At 45.8% G+C, this 27,368-nt stretch overlaps 1 protein-coding gene across 6 annotated transcripts in view; it reads left to right on the forward strand.

The window, feature by feature from the left end:
• The first annotated feature begins 909 nt into the window (after nt 1-909).
• The window catches only part of TMTC1 (transmembrane O-mannosyltransferase targeting cadherins 1), a 227,093-nt gene continuing 200,634 nt past the window's right edge, over nt 910-27,368 (forward strand). For 3 of the 6 annotated variants that reach the window (XM_075940703.2, XM_075940707.2, XM_075940714.2), the window contains exons 1-4: nt 912-1,402; nt 22,438-22,615; nt 25,189-25,262; nt 25,531-25,707. In XM_075940703.2, coding sequence (XP_075796818.2) covers nt 1,056-1,402; nt 22,438-22,615; nt 25,189-25,262; nt 25,531-25,707 — 776 coding nt within the window. In that variant the 5' untranslated portion in view covers nt 912-1,055. Of the gene's footprint in view, nt 1,403-22,437; nt 22,616-25,188; nt 25,263-25,530; nt 25,708-27,368 lie in introns of all 6 variants that reach the window. The other 3 variants (XM_075940705.2, XM_075940711.2, XM_075940706.2) reach the window with 3 other exon arrangements.

Below are 27,368 nucleotides of genomic sequence, written 5' to 3' on the forward strand. Positions count from 1 at the left end.
TCTGTGGTCTGGCAGGACCACTGATGTTTCAGGACCAGAGAGTCCTGGTGAAGGGCTGACAGCTGGAAACCCTGCGGGCCAGCAGGGCAGTGGGCTGTTGGCAAGGGGTTCATGAATGAACCCCTCTGGTCTGGATAAGGGATTTTTCCGGATCAGTCAGGTTCCTAGGGTACTGGCCCAACCTGTAGTATTTTACGAGAGAGCCAATTGGGAAGGGAGAAGGGTGGGATCTCACATTTGACATGTTACCTTACACTAGGTTTCAATCTCTTGGGCTCTGTTCTTGTCCCGGGTGCTGAAAAGGTGAGCTAACCCAAGGATGCCTGCCTTTTGATACTTCTCCCTCTCATGTACCACCTGTTTAAGGGAGACATGAGTGCCTCAGATGTGGAAGCTGATGTCCACACAATGCTGTGTTCTGCCCAGAGCGGGGTAGAGGAATGGTCCTCACAGAGCCAGGTAAAGTAGGTGCTAGAACAAGAGGGGAGCAGAATTTCTAAAGGTTGAAGGAGGGGACTAGGACGTATCTGAGGTTTCAGTGGCAGCTCTGGTGACTTTCTGGGTGATCTTGAGCAAGTTCCTGTCCCTTGGGGCCAGGCCTCAGTTTCCCCACCAATAAAATGGGGGTAAGGACAGGCAGGGGCAGCACAGAGCACTGCTTAGGAAGCTCAAAAGTTGTCTCCCATGCCCATGCAGGGCAGGCGGGCGGAGGCTGCTGTTTTTCCTCGGCGGATTGCCGCTGCTCCCCTCCCCCTCTTCGTCCCAGAGAGGGGTACAGCGGGCAGCTCAGCCCGGGGCCTCTGTCTCCTTCCTGGCAGCCGCCCCCCGGAGCACCCAGGTGCCGGGCTGGGGGAGCGCAGCAAGGAGCATGCGTGCCGGGGCGGAGGGACAGCGGGGGGAGGCGGCGGCTGTTTATTTGCAGCTGGGCAGGCGGAGCCGCGGCAGAGCGGCTCGGGCTCTGCCTGCCCCGGCGGCACCATGCTCGCAGCGCCGCTGCCTGCCCGCGCCCGGCAGGAGGAGGATGCCCCGCGCCCGCGAGCAGCCAGCCCAGCAGGATGGTGACAGCCTCCGCCAGCGGCAGGAGCCGGGACCGAGCGCTGCTGCAGTCGCCGCCTCCCTCGCCTCTCCCTGCCGCCGGGGCTGCTGCTCCAGCCCGGCCCGGCTCCGGCCGCTGCCGGGCGGCGGCGGCGGCGCTGGTGCTGGCGGGGCTGTGCGCCCTGTGCTACGGCAACTCCCTGCGGGGCGAGTTCGTGCACGACGACGTGTGGGCCATCGTGAACAACCCGGACGTGCGCCCGGCCGCCCCCTGGGCGCGCCTCTTCGCCGACGACTTCTGGGGCAAGGGCATGGGCGAGAACACCAGCCACAAGTCCTACCGCCCGCTCTGCGTCCTCACCTTCAAGTAAGTGCCCCGGGCGCCCTGCAAAGCCGCCCAGCCCGGCGCCTCCTGCCGCGCTCTTGGGGGGAAGCCCTGCGGGCTGAGAGAAGTTGGGAGGGCGGTGCACGGAGCGCAGCTGCCTTGTGCCTGGGGGGCGCCAGCGGGCTGGGAGCAGGCGGGTTGGCCGGGCACCGCTCTGCAGCGGCACCTGTGACCGCCCCCTGCCCTCACTGCTGCCCGGGCGCGCCGAGGGGAGGAGTGGCGGGCTTCCCTAGGTGGGCAGCGAGGTTACTTGGTGGGGGAGGAAGAAAAGGGCTTTGCGGGGCTTGCAGTGAGCCGCGGACGGTGCGTGCCCCTCCGGGCAGCTCCCCGCGGCGCTGGCGCCTGCCCACAGCCCAGAGGGGAAAGCGGGCTTCGGGGGGAGGGACACCAGAGCTGCCCGCCCGGGCATGTTCGGGGCTGGGAGGCGAGCTTCGTGAGTCAGCACTTCGGAAGGGACCGCGTGGGGAGAGCGGAGGCGAGCTCGAGTCGGAGCCGAGCGGTCTGGTCTGCCTTCCCCTTAGCCACTGGGGCCGGGGCTGGCGAGGCGCACCGCCGCCTGGGGTTGTGCAACTCTTAGCGCGCAGCCCTCGTGCCCCGTCCGAGCAGGCAGCGCCGAGTGGAGAAAACGCTGCTTTGGCACGAAATGGGAGTGTGCTTGTGCTGTGAGGTCTCCGAGAGGAAGGCAGCTTTGGAAAAACAGCTTTTGCAGGAACTTCAGGGTTTCTTGGCAGGTGCACCAGACAGCTATCTGGCTTGATGGTTCTACAACAGCGTCTGCAGACCCGCCCGGCTTTCCTTCCTTGGTTTGGTTTTGTGTCCAGTGAAGAATAATAAAATCATTTTAGAAAGTGCGCTCTCTCTGAAATGATCGTTTAAATATTCTAATTTCTGTTCCAGTGCCTTTAAATAATCCCCTTTCCTGCAGTAAGGAGGAGCATAACCTTTCTCTGCTGATCACTTTCCATTATTCTTCTGAGAGGGAATATAGTTTTTAGAAGAACCCTCCTTAAAGGACCTGCCTTAGAGATGCCATTTCTTTTATTGTCTGACAGCTGCAAGTCTCTGGTGTCAGTCACTGAATTCAGACCCAGACAGCTTACTCTGCATTAGATGGCTCTTGTGCATCACTTGCAGAGTAGGGAGGGCATGTTTTCAGTTGTAAAAGAAAGGCAAGTTGTGCAGCAGCAATGTAACTGACAGTTTGGCACCCCTAATCTGGAAGGAAAGCTACTCCCCCCCCCTTTTTTTTTTAAAAGACAAGCAGATGGAGTTAGTATCTGTGCATGTAATTAATCCACATCCTTCTGGTTATCTTATTCCTTTTTCAGTGTTTTGATAAAACCCTTGCTGTATATTGTAAAAAACGTTTTAAAATTGAGGGTCATGAACTCTCAGTATTGCTGTAAGATTTATAGGTCACAGTTTAAGATTATGCATATAAAAGATTTATAACAATTTTACAGACAGGCAGTATGTGTTATAGATGGCTGTAAGCACATCAGTGGAAGGTGCATTATCGATTATCAATTTATTGTCTTGTTGGACTCTGACAATTAACCATTAACTAAATGATCCAATAATAATTTATAAAAACCTGCATAAACTAGTTGAAAATGGAGCCTTAATATAAAATGAGACCCATTAATGAATGCAAAATTTCTTATTCCTATAAAGCTGGCAGTGTTCTTGGTGTTTTACAGGCAGGTCTGAAGTAGGGATGTTAGCATTTAACCGATTAATTGGTTAATCAATAAGCCAATGTTTAACCAATAACATTAATCGATAAACTCTGAAGCTGCCTTCCCAGGAGCAGGGGCTTAGTTCCTGGTGGGGAGGCTTTGCTGCAGGCTCTGCAGTATAAAACTTCTTTAATCTTTATAATGCAGAGCCTGCAGCGTATGTAACCTCTTAATATTTTCCACGGTTAAAGGGTTACCGTTTTAATCAACTTTTTACATCCCTAGGCTGAAAACAAGAACAGTGTCTTGAAGAGGTGACTGCTTTGTGCAGGCAAACTTGCTTCTAAATGGAACCTGATTGGGTTAAGTGGGGCTTTAAAGTAGTGCCAGGGTCATTGTGCATGGATCTGATGGCAGGATAGGGCCTAAATTTTATGAGCTAGTGAAGTGATTTTGAGCTTTAACAAAGTACCTGAAATGAAATGTTTAGGATAAAATCATGCTTGATTTACATATGCAAGTAGGCCTTTTGCCAGTTGGACTAAGTTTGTTTGCAGGGTTTGATCCTGAAATATATTAATTTCTAATGTTTGTTATACATTTTTTTTAAAAAATTTGATCAGTACATGGGCTGGGTGCCTGGGTCTCCTCTTGGCATTGGACAAGCACATGGACAAGGATTTGTGGGTCCATAAATGAGGGTATAGACAGCCTTGGGGATAGAAATGCTCTCCCCATGAAACTTGAGTATAGAAGAAGGCAATAGTGCATGCTTCCTTCATACCAACACTCCTTTACCCTGACTTGGTATGCTCTCTTGTTAGATGGAAAAGTAATTAAATTATAACAGAAAGACAAGCAAATGAATGGGAATGGTTACGGAAGCAATCACTTTTCCTATTTAATACCTGGTTGCAGAGTGGAGACAAATTCAGTTCAAAGGCCAAAGTAGCCTGGGTGAGACCTTTGTAAGTCCCTCCACACACACCATTGCCAGTACTGCAGGAGGATGAGGATGATGGGATCTGAGCAGAGGTGACCCCACTTCCTATGCATAGGGGGTCTCTCCAAGTGATATTCCACTCTGTGGGTGGGATGCATTGTCCTTGCATAAATATCCTACCTCCCACTTGCTCAGTAGAACACTTTTGCAGGAAGGGATGACTTTGCCCTATTGGGGAAAAAATGCTTAATAGAAATTGACCTTTTTAGCAAAAAATTGAAATGTAAACAGCTGATACACTTTCCATTGATGCGAGAATTCATTTATGATGCTTAAGAAAATGATGGGTTGTGTGAATTTGAAAGCTAGCTTGAAATTGGAACGGGCAGCTTAGCCGTTACTTTCAGCCACACTGTTTAAGGGCAGGTTTACACTGCGGGGCAATATCGACCTAAGGTATACAACTCCAGTTATGTGAATAGTTGGAGTTGACATACCTTAGATCGAGTTGCTGCAGGGTCTCCACTGCAGCGTTTCTCCCGTCAGCTCCCCTTACAGTTCTCATTCCTGTGGAGTGCCGCAGTTGATGAGAGAGTGATCAATGGTTCATTTAGTGGGTATTTATTGGACCTACTAAATCAGTGGTTCCCAACCACCGAGCTGCAGCTCACTGGCTGCTGAGCCCCGGAGGCTGCCAGAGCTCAAGACGGACGGGTGTTCACGGCGGCTCAGCTTCGGCAGCCGTCGTGGCTGGGGCACAGCAAGAGGAGGTAGAGCAGGAGAAGCCTTCCTCCCTTCTCCACGCTTGAGGAGGGAAGGGGTGCGAAGGAGGGAGTGCACACACCATGAACAGCCACTCCCCCTGCCTGTGTGGCTGCTTTTGCTGGCCGCGCCTCCTCTTCCCTCCCTTGGTAATGGCAGCCAGCCAGGGCTCAGTGCTCTGCCCCCGTGGCTGCTTTTTTGTTGCCAGCAACACTGAGGCAGCAGCAGTAGGAGGAAGCACATCCCTCCTTGGTAATGGTGGCCCGGCCAAGGCTCCGTGCTCCACCCCCCCATGGGGGCACAAGACGCGACTGGGGAGGGAGAAGGCACGAAGAAGGAGGAAGCACAGGTGCTGCCATCAGTCTCTCCCCCGCCTGCGTGGCAGTAACAGCTATGCTCCCTAGGGGGGCAGCCTTGCTCTGGGGAATTTTGGGGTGAGGGGATAGGGGGTGATGGCATGGGCTATAGGGGTTGAAGATTAAAGGGTCAAAAGGGCATGGGGCATAGGGGTGGAGATCAAAGGGGTTTTAGGCACTGTTAGGGCTAGGCAGTCAGGTAACATTGTGTTTGTATATTCATTATTTGCATAATGAATATGCAAATAAAATGTTGACGGTCCGCCAAAAGTTTGTGAACGTGTTTGCCAGTCCCCGGCATAATAAAAGTTGGGAACCACTGTATTAAATCAGCGCACCAGGGCTGATTGCTGCATCACCAATCTCCTGGTAAATGTACACTTGCCCTTTAGCGAAGAACAAGGAGTTTTTAGCAGAACCAACATCCTATGTGAGGCATAATTCATTATCCTCCTCTGGAATAAAGTTATAATTCCAACCGTGGCACTTGTTCTGTTTGGTCTCTGCATATAATTCAGATGTCCTGTTGATTTTGGATTGTAGTATAGCAAGATTCAAAAGAAACCTTTTGGGGTTATATCTGCAGTTATGATCATAATGCGACAAGGACATTTGATTCTATCTCTTATTCATCCTTTAATAGCTAGGCCCTTTTTATAGCAGTGAAATCAAGAGGAATGATTTTTGGGATGCTCTATAGAATTTGAACTGACACTGAAGCAGTGACTTATGACAATGACTACCATGTTCTGAACATGATTTTGCTTGAAAAGCAATCCTCCATCCATTAGAAAAATTTTAGAGGGTAGTCCTTAATGCAGTCAACTAAAGTGTTAAAGACAAGCAGTTAAAAACTCCAAACAAGTTATTTGACTTAATTCACATTATAGCAGACTAAGATTAAAAGAAAACAGATTTTAAAAGTATAAATCTTAAATTTCAGTATACAGCTAACGTACAGATTAATAAGTACACATCATAGATATAATTTATTCTGTGTATGCTCTCAGTATGAAGAAGTGCAAAGATGAATGGCCTATGCTGCTAGAGGTTGAATCTCTCTAGACTAGTACTTTCTGGTCTGGCATGATTTTAGTTAGCCGGATATCCACTTATCATGATGTGGCCAAGTTTCCAGTGGGCCCATAAAAATTTGTAGCCACTGGTCCTGGTTCTCCATGTCCTGTGCTGTTGTTTAGCTCTAATCTACCCCTAAATGTCTTCTAAGAGCACAGTAACCAGTGGAAGTGTTGTTAATGCTGCTAGACAATATTGACCGACCATGGTTTGGCATGTTCTCTGGTTTGGCACCAGTCAGGTCTGAGGGTGCTGGACTAGAGAGGTTCAATCTGTAGAACCTTGAGATGTAAATAAAATATTCACTGTGTGTTTGTCTGTCTGTGTGCATATGTACCTCTGCAGGCCCCAAAACCCTTGAGATGTAAATAAAATATTCACAGTGTGTTTGTCTGTCTGTGTGCATATGTACCTCTGCAGGCCCCAAAACCCAACAACCAAATGCACTGTCCAATTCTAAATATAAGTTATTGGCTTTAAAAATAGATGTTGGCTTAGTATATTTGATCTTCTGCTATTCACTCTCTCCCTGTCCTTTTTTATCTTAAACAAACAAAACAGTACAACTGGCTTCACAAGATGATTTCTGTACTTTGCATCTTTAAATTATAGTTACTAGAATTCTTGATCTGGCAAGAATTGGAAGTGGGAGGCAGTGCTTTTATTTAGTCCTTAGGAAAGGAATACTTTATGGAGTCCAGTGCCAAGCTCTAAGGCTAGTTAAAATGTGTTATTGTTTTTTTAAATATGGGGGGAGGGGGAAATATTTTTAGGGGATAAGTCTTTGTAAGTAATCATATATATATATATATAGTAGCCCAATATCGGAGACTCTGTAACACTGAAATGCTGGCTGTTCCCTCTGGGAGGCGCTGTTGCCTCCCTGGCTGTTCCCTCTGGGTGGCGCTGTTCCCTGGTGCTTGGCTGACTTCTGCGCCGCTCAGCTGGGCCGCTGTGGGGGAGCAAGCTGCTCAAGTGGCTGGTGAGGATATAGACAGCCAGGGAATTAGGGTACAGGAGGGGGTTCAGGGATTTGGGTTGTGAGATAGGCCATGGGGACGACTGTGATCTGGGGCAGGGGTTTGGGGTGCCAGATCTGGGATGGGGATATGGGTACAGGAGAGAGGAAGAGGATTTGGGTATCTGGAGTGGGGGGAAGAGAGTTGAGGAAGACAAAGACTAGAGTACCAGAGGTAGGCTCTGCCAGGAGCCTTACCAGCCAGCAGCGGTTCCTAAATCAGCCTCCCTGCTTGCCCTGCCCCTGCACAGGCTGCAGCCATATGCTCTGGAGCCCCTTGTGTTTCATGGCTGCCTGTTATTGAAACAGGCAGCTTTCATTGGCCAGCTTCTGGCCAGGAACCAGCCAATGGGATTGTGTGGGGGGGTGGAAGCAGTTTCTAAAGGTTCCCTCCTTCCCTCTGGACTCACAGTTTTTAAAGAAAAACTGCCCGACAGCCGTGTTTCTCAGCGGCATGCAGGTGGGGCAAAGCAAGTGGGGAGCCTGCCTGGGGCTCTGCGCAGCATCTGTGGGCCGGATCTGGTAGCTTGGCGGGCCGCATCTGGCCCGTGGGACATATTTTGCCCTGGCCTGGTCTAATGGCATTTGGCCGTCTGTGTTTTGGACAGTTATACCAGGACTGGGTTTTTTTTCCCCCCTTTTCCTTTCGTTCTCACTTGTTACACTCTCACTACCAGGCTGAGACTGGAAGCCAGAGATGAATGATTATGTAATAAGTTATTTCAAATTCAATTAAAATTCTAACTTCCATCTGGCTTGAAAACAGCCTTTGATTGTGCCGAATAACTTCAGTCTTATCCTCACTGGTACTGTTTGCTGCTGATGACTGATTGCTCTGACTGTGTCCTTTTGATTTTGTTTTGATCTTGGTCCTCTTTCAAGTGAGTACACAAGTGGTCTGATGGGGATGGAAAGCATCTGCTTTTGGAGAGCTCTCAACCACTGTAGTGCTAGAATGCACACAGCAAATAGTATTTCCACAAGTTGGTGATATATCCTCGAAGAGAGAGACCCTTTTGGTTAACAGCTTTGCTAAACATGAATGTCCACTGCCAGTTATTGTAGCTTAGACCGTATTTAAGAATAATTTTTGAGGTAATTGCTGATGTGTTGCTGCCACCTTCATTGCTCATCACCTCTTTAAAATATTCTACTGTGCTGTGAATTTGTTCACTGCCACAGTGGGCCAATTTTTTTTAAAGTTGCTAGACCACTATGCAGAGTCAAAGCTTGAATACCTGTGAATGGCATGTGCTTTTGCGCAAGAGCATCCCTGCTGGTGTAGATGCTCTCTTCCACAAGAAAGCTCTGATGGCCATTTTAACCATAGGAGCTTCTTGCGCAAGAAATTCATGTTGCCTGTCTACACTGGCCTCTTCTGGAAGAGCTCTTGCACAAGAGGGCTTCTTCCTGAGAGGGAGCATCAGAGTTCTTGCGCAAGAAGCCCTGATTTTCTACAGTACAACGTCAGTTTACTTGCACAAGAACACGCGGCCAGTGTAGACAGGCAAGAAGCTGCCAGTGTAGATGTAGCCTATTAAAGTAAAGTAGCACTAGTTAGGTATAGTTTTTCTAGAGTAGATCAATCTTTCAGCAATATCAGAATAGCATCAGTGCTAGCCACAGTTTAAATGTTAGTAAGGCTTGAGCATTTTTTGGTTACTATGGGTTTTTTCATGCATGCTAGAGAAAAATATTTGAACTCTGTCTAGTTAATACTTTAACAGTTGTTTAGCACTAGTGCAGCTGGACTGCTGTTAGAATACAGGTGCACATTTTTCTAGCATTTAGTAGAGTCACTTAGATGGTCTGTAATGTAGTGAAATCTTGCACTGACATACCTAATTGGCCATTTTCAGATATAATTTCATGGTTTATGTGAAAATGTTTAAAATAAAGAACACCAGAAAAAACTTAATTGCTCACTTGGCATCCCTTATTACATTAATTTGTAAAAATGTATAAAAACCTGCCTCAAATATCCACATCTCCAAGATTTTTAATGAGCGTTGAGATACTATAATTGAGAATTTTCATTAAGAATTATTTGCTCTAACAAATTATCATCATTATGCTATGCATTTCCAGTTTAGAATGTTATATTTTTGTCAGTCTCTTGAAAATAATAAAATAGATTAAACTAAACACAAGCTGTCCAGGGAAAATAACAAGGTCCATAAAAACACAAACTCTCCAATTATGGTTTTACAATATTTAAATTATTAGAGATTTTTAAAAAGAAAAGGTTGAGTATTTGTGTGTCTAAATGGAAGAAAGGCACCATGTAAGTGCCAAGTGTTGTTGATGCTTATATATAACATAACCAGCTTTGAGTTTTATCTGAAACAAATTCCATTTTTAAGTCACTCTTGCATCATGTTTCCTATTAGTTCTGTGTCAAAAAAAGCTAATTGCTGAATTCTGTTTTAACTCTGCAGTGTTTCAGAGAAATCAAGGCTGAACACTGAAATCACAAGTGATGAGCAAGTAGAGGGTTATGCAGATTTTTCTAGGTTTTTGTTTTTCCTCATGAAAGAAGGAGATGAACCATAGGCTTCATGTACCTTCAGCAGTCTGTGTGGGAAAGAATATGTTTTCCGTAGGGCTAGATTTTGCTCTTACCTGTTTAGCTGGACAGGGCCATAAGCTATAGGTCCATCCTATACTACACAGTAAACTGTAACTAACAAGGAGTCTTTTGGAACCTATTTGTGCACCCTCTTTCATATTGTTCTTGGGCAGAATTTATTACACTAATAAATCAAGAAATTTCAAAATTAAATGCCAGTTTCCCTTTTTCTCTTAAGCATAAGTTTGGCAAAGGGTCCTGAGCCATGTGTGTGTCGCTATGAACTATATATGCTGTAACACTTAGACACAAAGGGCACATCTAGACTACATGCCTTTTTCGACAGAGGCTTTTTCAAAAGTATCTTTCGAAAAAGCCTCTTTTGGGGAAAAAAAAGCGTCTAGGTTGCACTGAGCAGATTGAAAAAGCGAAAAAAGGGCACCTGGAAGCATTTCTGCCAGGGCATGGGGGCAGCCTTTACTGCAGCATGCTCTTTGCAGAGATGTGTGCTTTAAGGGATCCTCCTAAATAGCCGTCGCTCTGCTTCTGCAGCTGGCTTGCCTACCTCCTAGGGGAATGCAAAGCTTCTGCAGTGCTTGCCTTGAGTGCTCTGCTTTGTGGGACACCACAGCATTTTGTTTCCTGGTTGGTTTTTGTGCTTTCAATTGTGTTTGTGTGGTTGTTTGGTTTTGTTTTTGTTTTGTTTTGTTTTTTGTTTTTTTGGCCATGGAGCCGGAGCTGCCCCATGGCAGGCGATGGCCCCATACTGTGATGCTGGAAGTTCTGCTGCATGTTTATGAGACCATCATCATGTTCATGGCAGAGCTGGATTCAGAGCCCAGCTTTGAGCCCCTCACTCGAGCTGCACCTCTTGTTCCTGGAGAGGTGAGTTTGGAGGCTGGACACCAGTTCAGACTGGTGGAACCATCTTGTTAGGGAGCAGTGGGACGATGAGGCTTGGCTTCGAAACTTCCATTTGCGGAAATGCACATTCCAGGAGCTGTGTGCCTGGCTCGCCCCTGCCCTACAACACCAGGACACCCACTTGCGGCCTGCCATCCCCCTAGAGAAGCGGGTTGCTATTGCCCTCTGGAAGCTGGCCACCTCCGATAGGTACCGCTCGGTGGGACACCAGTTTGGCGTGGGGAGGTCTACTGTTGGGGCCATCTTGATGGAGGTAAGTCAGTCTCTGGGGACAGTCACCGGGGGGGGGGGGAGGGTGGATAAGGGGGATGGTCAGGACTGGGCAGAGGGGATGGGGTGGGAGTGGTAAAAGCCCTTCTGGCCTCACCCTGCCGTGGTGCGGGGTGGGGAGGGAGATTTGCCTAGGGGGGGCTCTTGGGGTCTGGGACGGGAGGGCTGGGGAAACACCTCTCATCAGCTCAGGCAACTCCTCTAATGTCCTGTTATGTGTGTTTCTATTTGTCCCTTTCTGCAGGTGGTGACGGCCATCAATTCCGAGCTGCTTCACAGGACTGTCCACCTCAGAGACCTGGATACCATTGTGGCTGGATTTGCGGGGCTAGACTTTCCGAACTGCAATGGAGCACTCAATGGGACTCACATCCCGATCTGCGCACCGCCCCATCGAGCAGCCCAGTATGTTAAGAGAAAGGGCTACTGTTCCATGGTGCTGCAGGCCCTGGTCGACCACCGGGGACAATTCACTGACATTTGTGTTGGGTGGTCAGGCCGGCACACAATGCCCGCATCTTCCGGAACTCATACATGTACTGCAGGCTGGGACGTTCTTTCCGGAGCAAAACTTTTCAGTCGGTGATAGGCATCTGCACATGTGCATCGTGGCCGATGTCGCGTACCCCCTAATGCCCTGGCTCAGGAAGCCATTCTGTGGACACCTGGATGCGAGCAGGGAACTGTTTAACTCCCACCTGAATCGGGCTCACTTCCAGGTAGAGTGCGTCTTTGGCCATCTGAAGGGCCAGTTTAGATGCCTGCTCACTTGGCTGGACATGGGGGAATGCAACATCTCCAAAGTGGTTGCTGCCTGTTGTGTGCTGCACAACCAGGTGGAGAGGAAAGGGGAGGCCTTCCTCCCAGGGTGCGGGACACGGGCTGATGTGGAGGAAAAGCATTTTGAGCATCCCCGGACAGCTGCCTTCCGCCAAGCCCACCAGTTGGGATTGTGCATTCAGGAAGCCCTGACGGAGAGATTCTCCCAAGGAGCCCAATGAGTTTCCCCAGGGCCTTCCAAATGTGGGTGTGTCCCATGCCCCCAGTGCCTTCCCCCCCAGAACCCAACCCTGCCCCATGTTGTACACATTCACACAGATAAGAGACAGGTGTGCTTGACAAAATGCTTACAGTTCATTGCACTGTTGTATGTTACAAAACCTATATAACTGTTTTGTAAAGAAAAATAAACTTTTTGTTAACAAAGCAAAGTGCTTCTCTTACTGACTTTCACAGGTGGGAAGGGGGATGTAAACCTGGAAGGGGGAAGAGAGGCTCGGGGCTGAGGGTGCTGCCTGGATGAGGAGCTCCTGCCACCTCGGGTGCGGGAGCCTGTTCGGAGATGGCCGTGCATGTGGACTGGGACAGTAGGGGGCTAGGCAGGAGGTAGGGCCACATGTGGGTCTGGGATGGCAGGGAGTGAAGGGGGGACAGGAGGTGGGGGGGGCAGGTTGATCAGGAGGAGCAGGAACATGCACAGGACCGAGGAAGGCCATCACCTCCCAGATACCAGCGCAAATTGCAGTGCGCTGCTGGACAAACTCGTCCAGCAAGCGACTGTGCCACTCTGCCTCTGCCTGCATCCTCGGTGTGATTCTCTCCTGCATTCCTTGCAGGACCGAGATGTGCTGTCGCGTCAGGTCCAAGTATGCGCGCCAGTGCCGGCTGGTTCCATGCAGCCATCTGGGTGGTGGGACAGGTATGGCGCTCCCCTCCTGGACAGCTGGTCCAGCTGTGGAGGACAAGAGGGAAAAGTCGTCAGTCATGCATGCTCACACTTTCCCTGAGAGGGCCTGCCCCCCTTCTCAGCAGTCAGTGCCTGTCCTAGGGTCAGCGGCTGCTCATGTGGTCTCAGCAAGGTGTGGTGTGGCCTGGCCAGCAGCCACGGCCTCCCTAGAGCCCAGAAGGTGTGTGGGCCACCATCCTGCCTTCCCTCTCCCCCCCCACACACACCATGGGGCCAAGTGTCAGGCCACAGTTGGGGTTCCCACAGGTTGCTGAGAGGCCTGAAGCTGTGTGGCAATCCCAGGGTCCCCAACCCAAGCCTGCACCTGGCATCACTCTCTGCAGGAGCAGGTGGCGCCTCACACCCATGCGAGTGCAGGAGTAGGACGGCCCTCCCTCCCTATGGTGGGCCATGTGTGGAGCCCACCCAGGTTGTGATCAGCATGACCCGTCACAGCACTGCACCATCCACTTTGCTCCCACCTGCCCTGCGTGTGTTGGACCCTCACAGCACTCACCTGATGTTCCCTCTCCAGTGTCCGAAGTTGTCTGGGAGGCCTCCTATGTCTGGGTGTCCGGCTCCAGGGTCAGGGTCACTGTGTTCCTGGTGTCCTCCTCCTCCTTGTCTTGGTGCTGCTGATCCTCTAGGGTGTCATCCTGGAGCTGCTGCTGCACAGGGGTCTCCATCCCAGACTCCACAACCTTCTCTGGAGAGAGGGGTTCTCCCCCCCACCCCCCCCAGGATCCGGTCCAGGTCCTCATAGTATGCACAGTAGTGTGCTGTTTCCCCAGAGCGGGAACTGCGCTTACGGGCCTTAACATACCCCTGTCGCAGCTCCTCCAACTTGGCTCTGACTTGGTCTAGTGTGCGGCGGTGGTGGCCTTTCTTAGCAAGGCCATCAGCCATTCTGGCATAAATGTCCATGTTCCTCCTCCTGGCTGCAGGGCCTGAAGAGACTCCTCCAAGAGGGCTTTGATCTCAGGCGCAGACCAGGAGGGTGCCTGGTGTTTGGTGCCCTGGCTTGGTGCGGGGATGTGTCCCTGGAAGGGCCAGGGAGGTCTCGGGGGGCTTGTTTCTGGGACATGGCTCTGAGTGGGCCTTCCATCAAGAGCCAAGCAGTCAGGGTCCTGGTTGGAGCTGGCTTGCTGCCACAGTGCTACTCCTGGGTGCCCGTGCCTTTAAAAGATGGCTGCAGGCAGGAACAATAGAGGTGAAAGGTCTGGCAGGAGTGTCCACCAGGGCTTCTTCCTGGAGGCCTTTATTTTTGGAAAAAAAAAACCCTTCCCCGCATCCACACATACCTTTTTTTCAACAGATCTCTATCTGGGGGGTGCTCGACCTCTGCCTGAACTCCGTCTCCTCCCTCATGCCTCTGCCCTGCCTCTTTATGCCTCTCCTCCCACCCCCATACATCACATCCTCACTCCACCCTCTTCCTCCTGGAGCCTCTGAATGTAATGAAACAGCTGGTTTGCAGTGACAGGAGGTGCTGGGAGGGAGGAGGAAGAGTTGGTCTGGAGAATGCCGACAGGCAAGAGGCACTGGGAGGGTGAGGCGCTTGTCTATCATTGGGTGCTCAGCTCTTGCTAATTTTTACCAGCCCCTGAGCACCCATGGAGTTGGCTGGATAGGTATTACTCATGAATTTTTCTAGTGAGTTCTCTCATTAGGGGTGGGGTGGAGTAGGGTGGGGTGGGTGGTCATTTCCCCCAAAGAAGATTCTAGCAGTTACACCTCCATGTTTTTTTGGAGGGGGATCCACATTTCCCAGGGGCCTTTTGTTCTTGAACTATTGTTGACCAGTACCTGGATGGCATAATCCCCCTTTGTGTTGGGTTACAGAGATCCCCTTGAGACTGTCATCTGATGGGCTGATCATACCACTGAGTCTGCCCACTTGCCCTCTGGGGCACCTTACCAACCTGTCCTCCTGAGCTAGAACTTCTGGTCTCCCCAGCAAGAGCACAGAGTTGGGGTTATAACCCACTGCAGAGCAATACAGACTGGGAGCTGCTCAGCTCTGGGAAGGCTTAATCACAGGGACTTGACACAGCAGCCACTTGCATGGGATCAAGCCCCCAGATAAATCCCTCTACCCTGAATAAATTTTTTACACAGAACAAGCTCATATGATGTTTGCTCCCTTTATCAATGAAAGAGAGAGATGCACAGATGTTGTTCTCCCAGGTAATAATTACTAATACTGGGTTTAATAATGAACAACAATAATTTTAAGTATAAAAAGTAGGGTTTAAGTGATTGCAAATGATAAATTTAAACAAAACACACGAGCTAAGCTTAATAGTCTAAGAAACATATTACATGCCATTTCTTAACTTAATAGTTGTTTAAATAATCTTTCTCACAAGCAGGGGAGCCTCCTAGGCCTTCCCCATGTTCAGTCTTTGTTATTTCCAATTGTCATCTTGGTGATAAGCAGAGAATGTCTTGATGTTTTGCAATTGCCAACTCCCCTATTGTCTGGTTCCCTGCCTATAAATAGATTTTGCCTAAGGTGGGAATCTTTTGTGTTCAGCTTCAACTCCTTTTACATCATCATGGCAAAGTACAACATTCAAAATAGGTTCCAGCATCAGGTGACCTAGCCATATGTTTTAGCAGGACCAACCCTAGTCCAGGCTTATAGGAAGCATAAGACTATGAACAGACCATTGTCTTGAGCATCAGGCCGTTAAGGTACCATTAATGACTATCACTGGGTTTATACTTCATATTTCTTACTTCAAATACAGGAATGATACATGCACACAAATTAGAATATATACATCCAAGAGATTACAAGCTCTCCAATAATAGGTTATATGCCCCATTTTGCATGAAGCACATTTGTTATCCATATTTGTAGTAAAAAACGTATTTCCATAAAAGTATGGATGTGCAACATCAAGAGCAAGTGTCAGGAGGGCATGAACTTATTGTTCCCTGAGGAGTACCCAGGGGGGTTTCTGAAATCCTGAACGAGTAATGGTGTGATCTATTGTAGTTGTTAGCTTTGATTTCGCCTTCTGTTTAGTCGACTGGCAAAGCACCCATTGTCTACAGTAGTGAAGGATCAAACGCCGCATTGCCAGTAACTTCCAGTGGCTTCTCCTATCTATCCTTTCAAGAGGGGAGAAGAAATAGGCAACTTTGCCAGGTGAACAGCTCTGCTCCAGACCAGACAGGGGGTCACAGAGATCCTACACAGGGTTTTCAGTGGATGGGAGGGTTGCGATGATGGTGGTGGCACTCCGTTTGTGTATCCTCTGTCCAGTGGTACTCTGCATGTGGCACCAGCCCCTGGGGACCCTTGCTTATTTATCATCTTAAATTTACATATAGGTTCTAGCCAGCTAAACAGCCTATTCTGAACAGGGGTATTGTCCTTTGGTAGTGGTTGTGTAACTTGTCCCCTCCCCTGAGATGGAGTCACTTACTACATCCAGTTTATCATTTAGCTTCCTTGGCTGATAAGCAGGAAAAGTTGAGAGGGTCTGGTTGACAGCTGAAGACACAGCTTCCTTAGCGGAGTTTCCTTTCAGAGCTCAGCCAAGAAGAGGACTAAACCAGAGAAGTGAGTTTGGATTAGGATAGGCAGGATTCTTATACCCTTATATTTTTTTCCTAGCCTAAAAACAATCTAGGAAAGTATGACATGAAATCAAAACATTCCAAGTTGAAGGGCAGCCTACAATTGGCTAAATTTAAAGAGAAACCCTCACACACCTATGCCACTGTTGATTGAGGAGTTCCAGATGCTGCTTTCTGTTGGGTTGCCAGGTGTCCGTTTTTGAACCCGACAGTCCAGTAATTGAGCTTTCTGTTTGGGAAACAAATTGAGAAAATAGAAATGAGAAAATATAAATGTTCAGATGTAATGTAGATTGTGATGTAATGTCAGGTGTGTCCAATATGTTTGTTGAAACCGTCTGGCAACCCTGCTTTCTATTAAGCTGGGAATGGAGAGTCCTTACGCGTCTCTCCTACTTATTGAGCTATGTACAGTGGACACTTAAGAGTATAGTAATGCTCAGTGCCAAAAGTGAAGAGAGGTCTAGACTCAAGCGACGGCATGGTACATTGGGAGTGGAGGCACTTTCGTCAACTTCCTCGTTCCTGCTCTGCAGCACTGTGCTGTGGAGTTTTTTTTGGCTTAACATAGGAGACTGCACATTTCCTTGGACAGTAGTTTAACCTACTGTGTAGCCTTGAGAAGCTTGGAGGGTTGTGGATGGATTTTTAGCTGGTTAAAGCACTGTGTGCGTGTGCATACTGCGTGTAACAATCACAGCCATTATCAATATTTCAAAAGGTTTCTAGTGAGATTGAGGACAAAAGAGTGTTTCCTTCACAATTTGACCTACTTGTTGACAAATAGCCTTGGCAGAAATGAAATAATACTGGCACGTTTTCACATTCAATGTTCAAGGACCACCAAAGATGACAGATTATACATAAGAGGTGCACGCATACACATGCATACTCCTATTTGGATTTTACAGTTTAATGAAAGATTTATCCTAGCAGTTTTTTAAAAAAAGGAATAGCCACTATTGGGTTGCTGCTTTTCCATATGTAACAGCTATTCTAAATAAACAACATGCCTGTTGCAGACCAGTGATGCTTGGCCCTTCACTGGGCATTCATTGAAATGGATACAAGGAGCATTCCCTCCCCAGTGTTTGCTCTGCCTAATGGTTAGGCACTGGTGTACCATCCTTGCACTGAGGGGAGTACAAAGACTACGCTGCCGCCTTGGAGGCACATGGTTCCCACCACTAATATTGTCTTATAGAGTGGGAATGACAGGGGATAAATTCCTCCCAAAGAGGGCATGAAAGGCAGGTTTGGGGACTTCAAGAATTCTGCTACTCTACAATAGAATGCTCCCTTGGGGCAGAACTGCTCGCTGCCCCTCGCTCTGTTCTGTGCATTGCAAGGACCATTTAGTCCCATGGGAGCATGATGTTGCTGTATATTTTAGACCAGGCATGTCCAAAGTCCGGCCCGCGGGCCAAATGCGGCCCGCGGTCGGATTTAATACGGCCCCCCGCTTCTCCCGGCTCCCCGGTGCTTTTTTTAACTGGCGCGCGCAGTGCGCCGCTTCGGGCCGCCGCGGTCCCACACCCTGCCCCTGCACTCCGCTTTGGGGCTGAGAGTGCGGGCACAGCCCCCGCTTCCTCCCCCTCTCCTGGCTCCCCGGCGCTCCTCTGAACTGGCGCCGCTTCCGGCCGCGCCGCCGCCGTCCATGGCGGCCGCTGCGGTCCTAAAGTCTGCCCTGTAGGGCACGTCCACAGCCCCACTCTCCCGCTTGGCTGCGGGTTCACCCTGCCCCCGGGCCGCCGTGAGGCCAGCGTGCCCTGCGCTCTCCGCCCACCTCTGACCCTGCAGGCCCTCTACCTTGGGGCTGAGAGTGCAGGGACGGACTCCACAGCTGCTGAGATCAGGGACGGACTCCGCAGCTGCTCAATCTCAGTATCTGTGATTGGCCCTGCGCACTGTCAGCTTTCTGGCGGGCTCAGGCACGTGGAGCTGCGAACACGCCGGAGGTCATCATTAGACACTTCGCCACAAACAGCCACAAAGGCAAGAGAATTCTTGTTGGGCAGTGTATTAGTGCAGTGTATTACTTGGGCAGTGTATTAAACCTCTGGCACTGCGCTCACATGATCCCTTCCCCTTCTGGTCAATTTAAAAAAATGGCGACTGTAAATAAGAGAAGGAAAGTTGACAGTGAGGGCCGCCGCTTCCAGGACAGGTGGAAAGTGGAATATTTCTTCACTGAAATACAGAATCACTGTGTTTGTCTGATATGCCAAGAGACTGTGGCTGTTTATAAGGAATTTAATGTCAAGAGACACTACCAGTCGAGACATAGCACATACGACAAGCTTACAGGGCACGACCGCAGTGAAAAGTTGAAGCAACTTGAAGCTGTTTTAATGTCACAACAGAAATTTTTCATAAGAGCCCGTGAGTCAAATGAAAATGCCACAAGGGCGAGCTATGAGGTGGCAACGTTAATTGCTAAAAATTGCAAATCTTTTGCTGAGGGTGACTTTATCAAAGAATGCGTTATGAAAATGGTTGAGAATATCTGTCCCGAGAAGAAGCAAGAGTTTGCCAACATTTGCCTGGCTCGTAACACTGTAGCACGGAGAATTGAAGAGATTTCATCAGATATTAAGAGACAGTTGACATCCAAAGGAGTGGATTTTGACTTCTTTTCAATAGCCTGTGATGAAAGCACGGACCTATCTGACACAGCTCAGTTGCTGATTTTTATGAGAGGGGTGGACGATGAAATGAATGTGACTGAAGAGCTACTTGACCTCCAGAGCCTTACGGACCAAACAAGAGGAAAAGATTTATTTGTTTCTGTTAGTTCCGCCATAGATGACATGAAACTGCCTTGGAACAAAGTTACTGGGATTATTACTGATGGGGCACCTGCCATGGTTGGTGAACGAAGTGGATTATCAACCCTAATCTGTAACAAGGTGATCGAAGAAGGAGGCAAAGCTATTAAACTCCATTGTATCATTCATCAACAAGTTCTCTGTGCTAAACATCTCAAATATGATCATGTTATGAAACCGGTGCTAAAGACTATTAATTTTATTCGCTCTAAAGCCCTGTGCCACCGCCAGTTTAAACAGTTTCTACTGGACATCCAGGCTGAATACGAAGATGTTTTATATCACAGCGATGTAAGATGGCTCAGTCGGGGGTCTGCACTGCAGTGTTTCTACTCTCTCAGAAAGGAAATCGGAGAATTCTTGGAAACAAAGGGACAACCAATGCGAGAACTATCTGATCCTATTTGGCTGGCTGATTTGGGGTTTCTAGTTGACATAACAAAGCATCTGAATGTACTGAACACGAGTCTTCAGGGGAAAGATGCAGCAGTGAACCAGCTTTATTCACACCTCAAAGCCTTTGGGACAAAGCTGCAACTTTTCATAAGGCAGTTGTCACAAACACAGCCCAATACCATACATTTTTCAGCGTTGCAGGAAATAATGAACAGTTTTCCACAGGACAATATCAGTGCGCAAACGAGCAGGTATGCAGCAGACATCGCATCTCTGGCTGGGGAGTTTAAACGGCGCTTTCAGGATTTTGCAGCTACTGAAAAGGAGATCAGCCTTTTCTCCTCTCCATTCTCTGTTGACCCCGATGATGCTCCAGATCAGCTGCAGCTCGAGCTCATTGAGCTGCATTGTGACAGCGAGTTACGCAGTCGTCACCAACAGCTCTCTCTTGTGAACTTTTACCGCCAACTGGATAAGAGCCGGTTTCAAGAGATTCGAACATTGGCTAAGAAAATGCTGAGCTTGTTTGGCTCAACATATATGTGTGAGAAGACATTCTCTGCTATGAACTTTAACAAGAACCGCGTGAGGACAAGACTAAGTGACTCTCACCTGCGTGACATTTTGCGCATCAAAACCACTGCCTTTGAACCAGACCTAGCCTATGTGCTGCAGTCCAGATCTCAGTTTCACCCTTCACATTAGTGTAGGCAAGTTTTTTTTTCAATTGAGATGAATACATTGTAAAATCTCAGTTAATGTCAGTTGGTCTAAATCAGTTATAAATATATTTGGACACAACATGTATAGTTGGTGTTATGTTCCTGTTCATATTTTTTTAACTTAAAAGTTGATAATATGTAATGTACTTTACAATGTTCCTGACATATATTTCAGCTTCCTGGATTTTTTTTTCATCTGGCCTTCAGATATGAAAGGCAGAGTGATTTAACACTTGTTTAGATTTGTCATCCATGTGACAAAATGAAAAGTATGCCGTTTGCAATAAACTTTGCATAACATAGTTAATTTGCATTTAATTTTAATGGTTCAAAGAATGTCAGGCAAAATGGTCGGCCCTCACGCATGTTCACTTCATCAAATCTGGCCCTCTTTGAAAAAAGTTTGGACACCCCTGTTTTAGACTGAAGTTTGGTTTGTGTGGGCTTTTTTCTTTTCTTCTTATTTTGTGATGGTGGGAATGGGGGTTGGATAACTATTTGTACCACAGGCAAAGCTCAGGGCTGACGTATGTCACTGGGGAGAAAAAAGCCCTTACTCAAGAGTTCTTTATCATTCACATGAATTGAAGTCCTGTCAAAATATAGCTGCTTAAAGCTTTACTTCAGAGTCACGGGTGAGGTTATGCCAAAGTTGTATTTTTCCCAAACTCCTTTAGCTCAGTGATTACCTCCAAAGTGTTCCTATGGGAACAAAAATGGAACACACAAGTAAGACTCCTTCCCTATTAAAGTTATATTGGCTGTCAAAATGCAGCTTATGGCAGATAAAGTTCTATCAGTTGTAAGTTGTGCATGTAGAAAGTATTTATAAAAAACATATGTTGTCTGGGCTTCACAGGCACGCCAATTCTCAGCTGATTCAGGAAAAACTGAGGTGTTTACACAGTAATAACAAGTCAAGGGCATTGCTCTGGAGCCATATAAGCCCTGGGGAACTGCAGTCTGACTCTTAGTAAAGGTAGATATGGGGATTGTTGCTCCTTAATGTGTGGTTTAGTCTACATTCCTAGTACTCAAACTGATTTTATTGGGTGTCATTTCATTTGTCTTTTTAAAATTTCCTTGGCATTTTAATATCAACTCTTTCTTGTTTGTAGTGTCTAGAACAGCCTTTCTCATCCTTTTTGATACCAGGGATTGGCTTGCTGCCTTCCTGAACTGTGTCTGGGAGGTCTCAGACCTGGTGCCAGTCCACAGACCAATCATTAAAACACTGATCTACGAGACCTAACAAAATGGACAAATCTGATTTGTTCTAATTAACTTGATTCTATTTTCAACTGCATGTAAAACAAATCTTGTTAACAACTGTTAAACAAGTTGGCAGTAAGTACAGTGAAGAAACAAGTTTATGAATATCTTGTGAAAAGAAATTATCTTCGCAATTAGTCACAGTTTCTTTTTGTGTCAGCCAGAGATAACGAGTATGCTTTTGTCTCATCAGGAGAGATCCTGAGAGGGTAGCAACTTGTGCCCTGTTAGTGCACATTTCTGGTGGCAGAGTAGTTCCTGTTGCATCTGGATTCCTGTTGTAGATCCTGATTTTAGCAAAGCACATAAATGCAGGCTTAAAGTTAAATACTACTACTTTGACTTCACTGATACTACTGGCATGATTTAAAGTGAAACATGAAATTTTGCTGAAGCATGGCATTAATTGGTCACAAGTGAAGATATCAGTTTTTCAAAAATTCAGTCTTAATGGATACTTAAGCATATAATAGAACTACCATATAGCTTGCCTTAGACTGCTATGGAAAGTGCTGGTGTTGTAAGGGCACAAGTATCACAGCTTTTATATTGAATTGCATGGTTTACCGGGAGAGGGTGAGGAGGGAGGGAGAAATATGTAAAGCACCTATCAATTAGATGCTTAGCACATGTCTGTGTTGTTGTTAGGCTATCACTTCTTGTGCTATTCAACCTCACCTTTTGGGGAAGGAGACTGCAGCAGGGCGTCATTTCCTTTTAGCAAGATGTAACGGTTGTTCTGAGCAGTTTTACCCTAATTATTTAACAGCCTAAACTCTAAATTATGTATTTAGTCTGATTTTCATGTGGGTTATTATTTTCTGCCATAGCAATGATTCCATGGCCTAATTATATGTATTACTTTCTATTTTGTCTTCTTACAGGCTAAATATATTGTTGGCTGGTATGAACCCATTCTATTTCCATGCAGTGAATGTCATTTTACACTGTCTAGTGACTCTTGTCTTGATGTATACTTGTGACAAAGCTGTATTCAAGGATGGTCGACTGGCTTTTGTCACAGCTCTCTTCTTTGCTGTGCATCCCATTCACAGTGAGGCTGTAAGTATATATGTAAAATTGGGATAATAACTAAAAGAAACACATGTTTATACATGTTAAAAAAAACCTTTTAGTAATACAAAACACATTTGCTGTGAATCAGTGTGGTGCTTGCTTTAAGGTCAACAGTAAAAAAAACAAAAAAAACCCTATGGCTGTGTTCAAAATAATCAGTAACATACATTAAGAATAAACGTCATACTTGCTGGCTACGTCTACACTGGCCCCTTTTCCGGAAGGGGCATGTTAATTTCAGCTATCGTAATAGGGAAATCCGCGGGGGATTTAAATATCCCCCGCGGCATTTAAATAAAAATGTCCGCCGCTTTTTTCCGGCTTTTAGAAAAGCCGGAAAAAAGCGGCGGACATTTTTATTTAAATGCCGCGGGGGATATTTAAATCCCCCGCGGATTTCCCTATTACGATAGCTGAAATTAACATGCCCCTTCCGGAAAAGGGGCCAGTGTAGACGTAGCCACTGTCTTTCCACTAAATACTATAAGTAGCTGTAAATCCAATTAACCAACAATACTAAAATAAGATAGTAGGAAAATGCTGATCAGGTCACAGTTCTGTACTGACCAGTTAATTTATTCACATAGCTCTTAATTAGTCTCTTTTTTTTAATTTTAGGAAAAAAACTTCATGGCAAAGCTTCAGTATATATAAGCTTATGTTGCTTTTCTGCTGACCACAGGAAAATGCAAGACATCAACATATACAAATAGCACATTTTAAAATGATCCACTATTGTGGGCAAAACCCACTTCCTCGGATGAGCTTGAGAGGAGAAAAAAGGGAGACACTGGACAAAGAACAAATGGACACAAATCAGATATCAGAAATGGTAACACACAAACCTGTAGGGGAACATTTTAACTTACCTGGGAACTCAATCATGGATTTAAAAGTAGCCATTCTTCTACAAAGGAATTTCACTAGCCACTACACAGAGAGAGAGTGCGGAATTGACCTTCATATGCAAATTTGACCCTGTTTTCCTTGGCCAGAACAAAGACATTAACTGGAAGGCCAACAATAAAAACTGGCTTTCCTTACATTTACAGCCTCATTGATGTCAAAAGCTACTGAAGCTATGCCACTCAAGCTCATCTGAAGAAGTGGGTTATGCCCACGAAAGCTGATGATTAGATTTTTTTTATATATAAAAAGTGTGTGTGTGTGTGTGTGTATGTGTGTGTATATACAGCCAGGCCCCGAGTTACAAACGGTCGATTTACGATCATTCACATTTACGACCAAACCTCCCATTAAGCAGTTGTAAAGGCGGTCTCCCAGTTACGAACACGACCCGCGCTTACGAACAGCGCGGTTGCAATGTGACTCAATGGGGTCCGACTTATGAACATTTCAGGTTACGGCCAAGTGTTTGGTCCATAACCCATTTGTAACTTGGGGACCGGCTCTGTGTGTGTGTGTGTGTGTGTGTGTGTGTGTGTGTGTGTGAAGTACCACAATATTACTCGTTATTTTTAATGCTACATACTAACACGGTTACCCCTCTGCCACTCTTTTAATTCCCATGTAGATAAAATGAATAGGTGTTTCCTCCTGTCTGTCTAGTTAGAAATATTGTTGATATAGTATTTTTTTTATGAACTATTGTAAGCTAGTGAGAGTGAAATGACTGCCAGTGTTGAGAACTTTTGAGAGAGAGAGAGAGAGAGAGAGAGAGAGAGAGAGAGAGAGAGACTTAATAATAAGAGCCATGAGCTTTACAGTTATCTCTTGTGCTGTCTTTGTGAGCTAATCATCCAGGCTCTTTAGATAATGCTGCTTTATTATGTAAGTGAGGTTTTAGAGGAGGCAGGCTTTGAACTTACTGTTGTCTCCATCAGTATTTGGGGAGTTTTAAAGCAAATGTCAAAGCACTGAAGATAATTATGTAATCTTAAAACAGCAAAAGCTTCAAAAGGCCTTTAATTTCCTTTTGTGTGCAGTTTCTGAGTTGTTATGAACGGGAACGTTGAGATATTTTGAAATTTGAATAATTATAAAAATACTTGTCAATTAGAGTTTGAAAAACTCCCATCCATACCAAGTTGGCCATTGCAATTTATTTTCTGTCTGAATTGATTATCAACTAACATTTGGGTAGTAAGCTATTTTATTATGTAGAAGTGACTGTTAGTGATTGGGGAAGATTCTTATCTAAAAATCACTTCTCACAACATTAAAGAAAGTGATTAAACTACACAGTTTAATGAATCAGGCCTATATTTTTCTCTTTGATCCCCTATTTTAATTATTCCATAAAAATCCCAACCAGGGTTATTTTCTGAGCTATTTTTATCAATTCTTTTTAAAGAGAATTTAACTTTGCCTTAGTCAGTCGATTGTACATGGGTAATTTATATTTCCTAATCTGTATGAGAAAAACACCAACATTCCTACTTATTAGGTGCCAGAATGTTGGGAAGAAGAGAGACAGACAGAAAGGAGGGGGGAAAACTCATAAAACAGAGGCCATTTGTTTCAGTGACCCATATTGTCTCGAAAGTGGTTTTTTTTTCTTTTAGTGTAATTTTCATGTCTCTTTTTTCTGCTCTTAGGTAACAGGTATTGTGGGCAGAGCAGATGTCTTAGCCTGCCTACTGTTTCTGCTGGCTTTTCTCTCCTATACTAGGTATGGATCTTTAATAATAAATGTTATGAGACCTGAATTTTGTGTGGGGGAGGAATTCATATAAAATCCTAATTGTATTTTATTTAAAATTGACAAAGCAAGTCCTCTCAACTCATGCGATTTTTAATCCACTCTGTGTGGCCCTATGCTCATGGAGAATATTTTAATGTTTTAAAAATTATGGAAATGACTTTGAAAAATTAATGAGGAAACTAATAAATAAGAAAACAACTTGAACTAAAATCTCTATGTCAAATCTGTTTTGCAGGAGTGTGGATCAGTTTTATGTTGGGGAACATTTCCCTCCCACTGCCTCTCCATTCTTCTTGCTGCTTAGTTTATTTCTTGGGACCTGTGCAATGCTGGTGAAAGAAACTGGTGTCACTGTGTTTGGTGTGTGCTTAATTTATGACTTGCTTTTCCTGTCCTACAATAGACTCAGACTGTAAGTAACTTATTATATTCTTTAAACCTTAAAACCTGTCCCATGCATAATATATGGTTATGTATAGTATAGTATAGTGGATGAAATGTCCCCATTGAAGTTAATGGGAAATACCCCTTGACTCCGGTAGAGCTAGGATTTCATCCTATATTTTAGTTTGTTTTGCCTGGTATTATTGCTGGATGGGTAGCTAGCAAAGGGTGAAAAAATGCCACCTAACTTTGAAAGGGTTTTACTTTTACTGTTGAGTGAATTATGACATGTAGTATCAAAGAGTTTTAAAACTTACTGACTTAATTTTTGCAATAGCAGCTAACTAAAACCCCGTAACCATTGTTCAGTATGTAATAATTGTAGAGGTGAAATTTTATAATTTTAGTAATAAAATCAGATTTGATCAATTATTTTTTAACATTTTATTTGTGACCTCAATTATACTTAAATTGGACCTCTTCTGACCTGTAGAACAATATTTTTCAATGTTTTCTTTTTCCCCATCAATATATCTCACTTTGTTAAATATAGAAATATTTTTTCTTCTATCTTTGGATGGCTTAAGAATGCCACAGCAAGAAAATTCAGCAGCTATCAGCACTTAGTTAAGAAAAATAAAATGAAAGCAAAGTGACTTATCACAGACCTAGTTCTGCCTGTAACTATATGGCTCCTTATTTATGGTATTAAGTTCTTCTCTCTTTGATAGGCACTAGCAATAGGTAGAACCTGTTGCATCAATCTCTCCTTGAAACATTGTTTTTTTTTTTACACTTTCTACATCCGTATTCCTTCTATGTTTTATTTCTTTTGGATTTTAATGGGACTTCAGATTGGTCCTATGAAAAATTCTCTGCCCCCACAAGTAGTACTAACCAGTGATAAGCTATGGTATATCACTAAAATATTTCTTCTGTCTTAATTCTAATATATAACTTCACAAATGGTCTGCCATTGTAAAGTTATGGACTTCTATGGGGTTGGCAGTTAGAATGCTTATAGTGCTTCTGTTCACAGTGGATTGTTGTGGAGTTGCAGGACCTCTGTGGCCACTGATAGCAGAAATCTTTGATTATTCAAGGGAAAAACCATGCACTTATTTTTTATCCCTCTTTTCCCTGGTTTCATTCTCTAAAGACTGTTTCCTTGTTTAGGTGACATTAAATAACAGTTACACCTGGGCTAGAGATCTTCTAAGAATGAGGCCCAGACTTGGTTCGTTTTAATATTCATTCTAATTTATTGTGCGCTGGTGTAGCAGTTTATGGTGCTCCGAGTTTTGTCTTTGCTTGATTTTTAAGGGGTAGGAGGGAAATTGCAGCCAAGTGCTGTTGAGACTCCTTTCTGCACTCACTCTTTTTTTTTTAAAAACCAGACCTCCTTTCTTTCTTTAACAAGGCGTATGCCACAAAAGATAACTGTCTGATGAAATATACTGTGCAATTTCTCTCTCTTCACTCCCCATCACTGTAAGCCCTCTTGAGGACTGTAAGGGTGTGTCTAGACTACAGAGTTTTGTCGACAAAAGTGGACTTTTGTCGACAAAACTATACTTGCGTCTACACTACCGCTGAGTTCTGTCGACATAACGTCGACAGAACTCAGCACTTTTGTCGATGCTGGTAAACCTCGTTTTACGAGGCATAACGCCTTCTGTCGACAGAGTT

The sequence above is a fragment of the Pelodiscus sinensis genome, chromosome 1, assembly GCF_052426305.1.
Source record: "Pelodiscus sinensis isolate ZL-2025 chromosome 1, ASM5242630v1, whole genome shotgun sequence".
In the NCBI taxonomy this organism is placed as follows: domain Eukaryota; kingdom Metazoa; phylum Chordata; order Testudines; family Trionychidae; genus Pelodiscus; species Pelodiscus sinensis.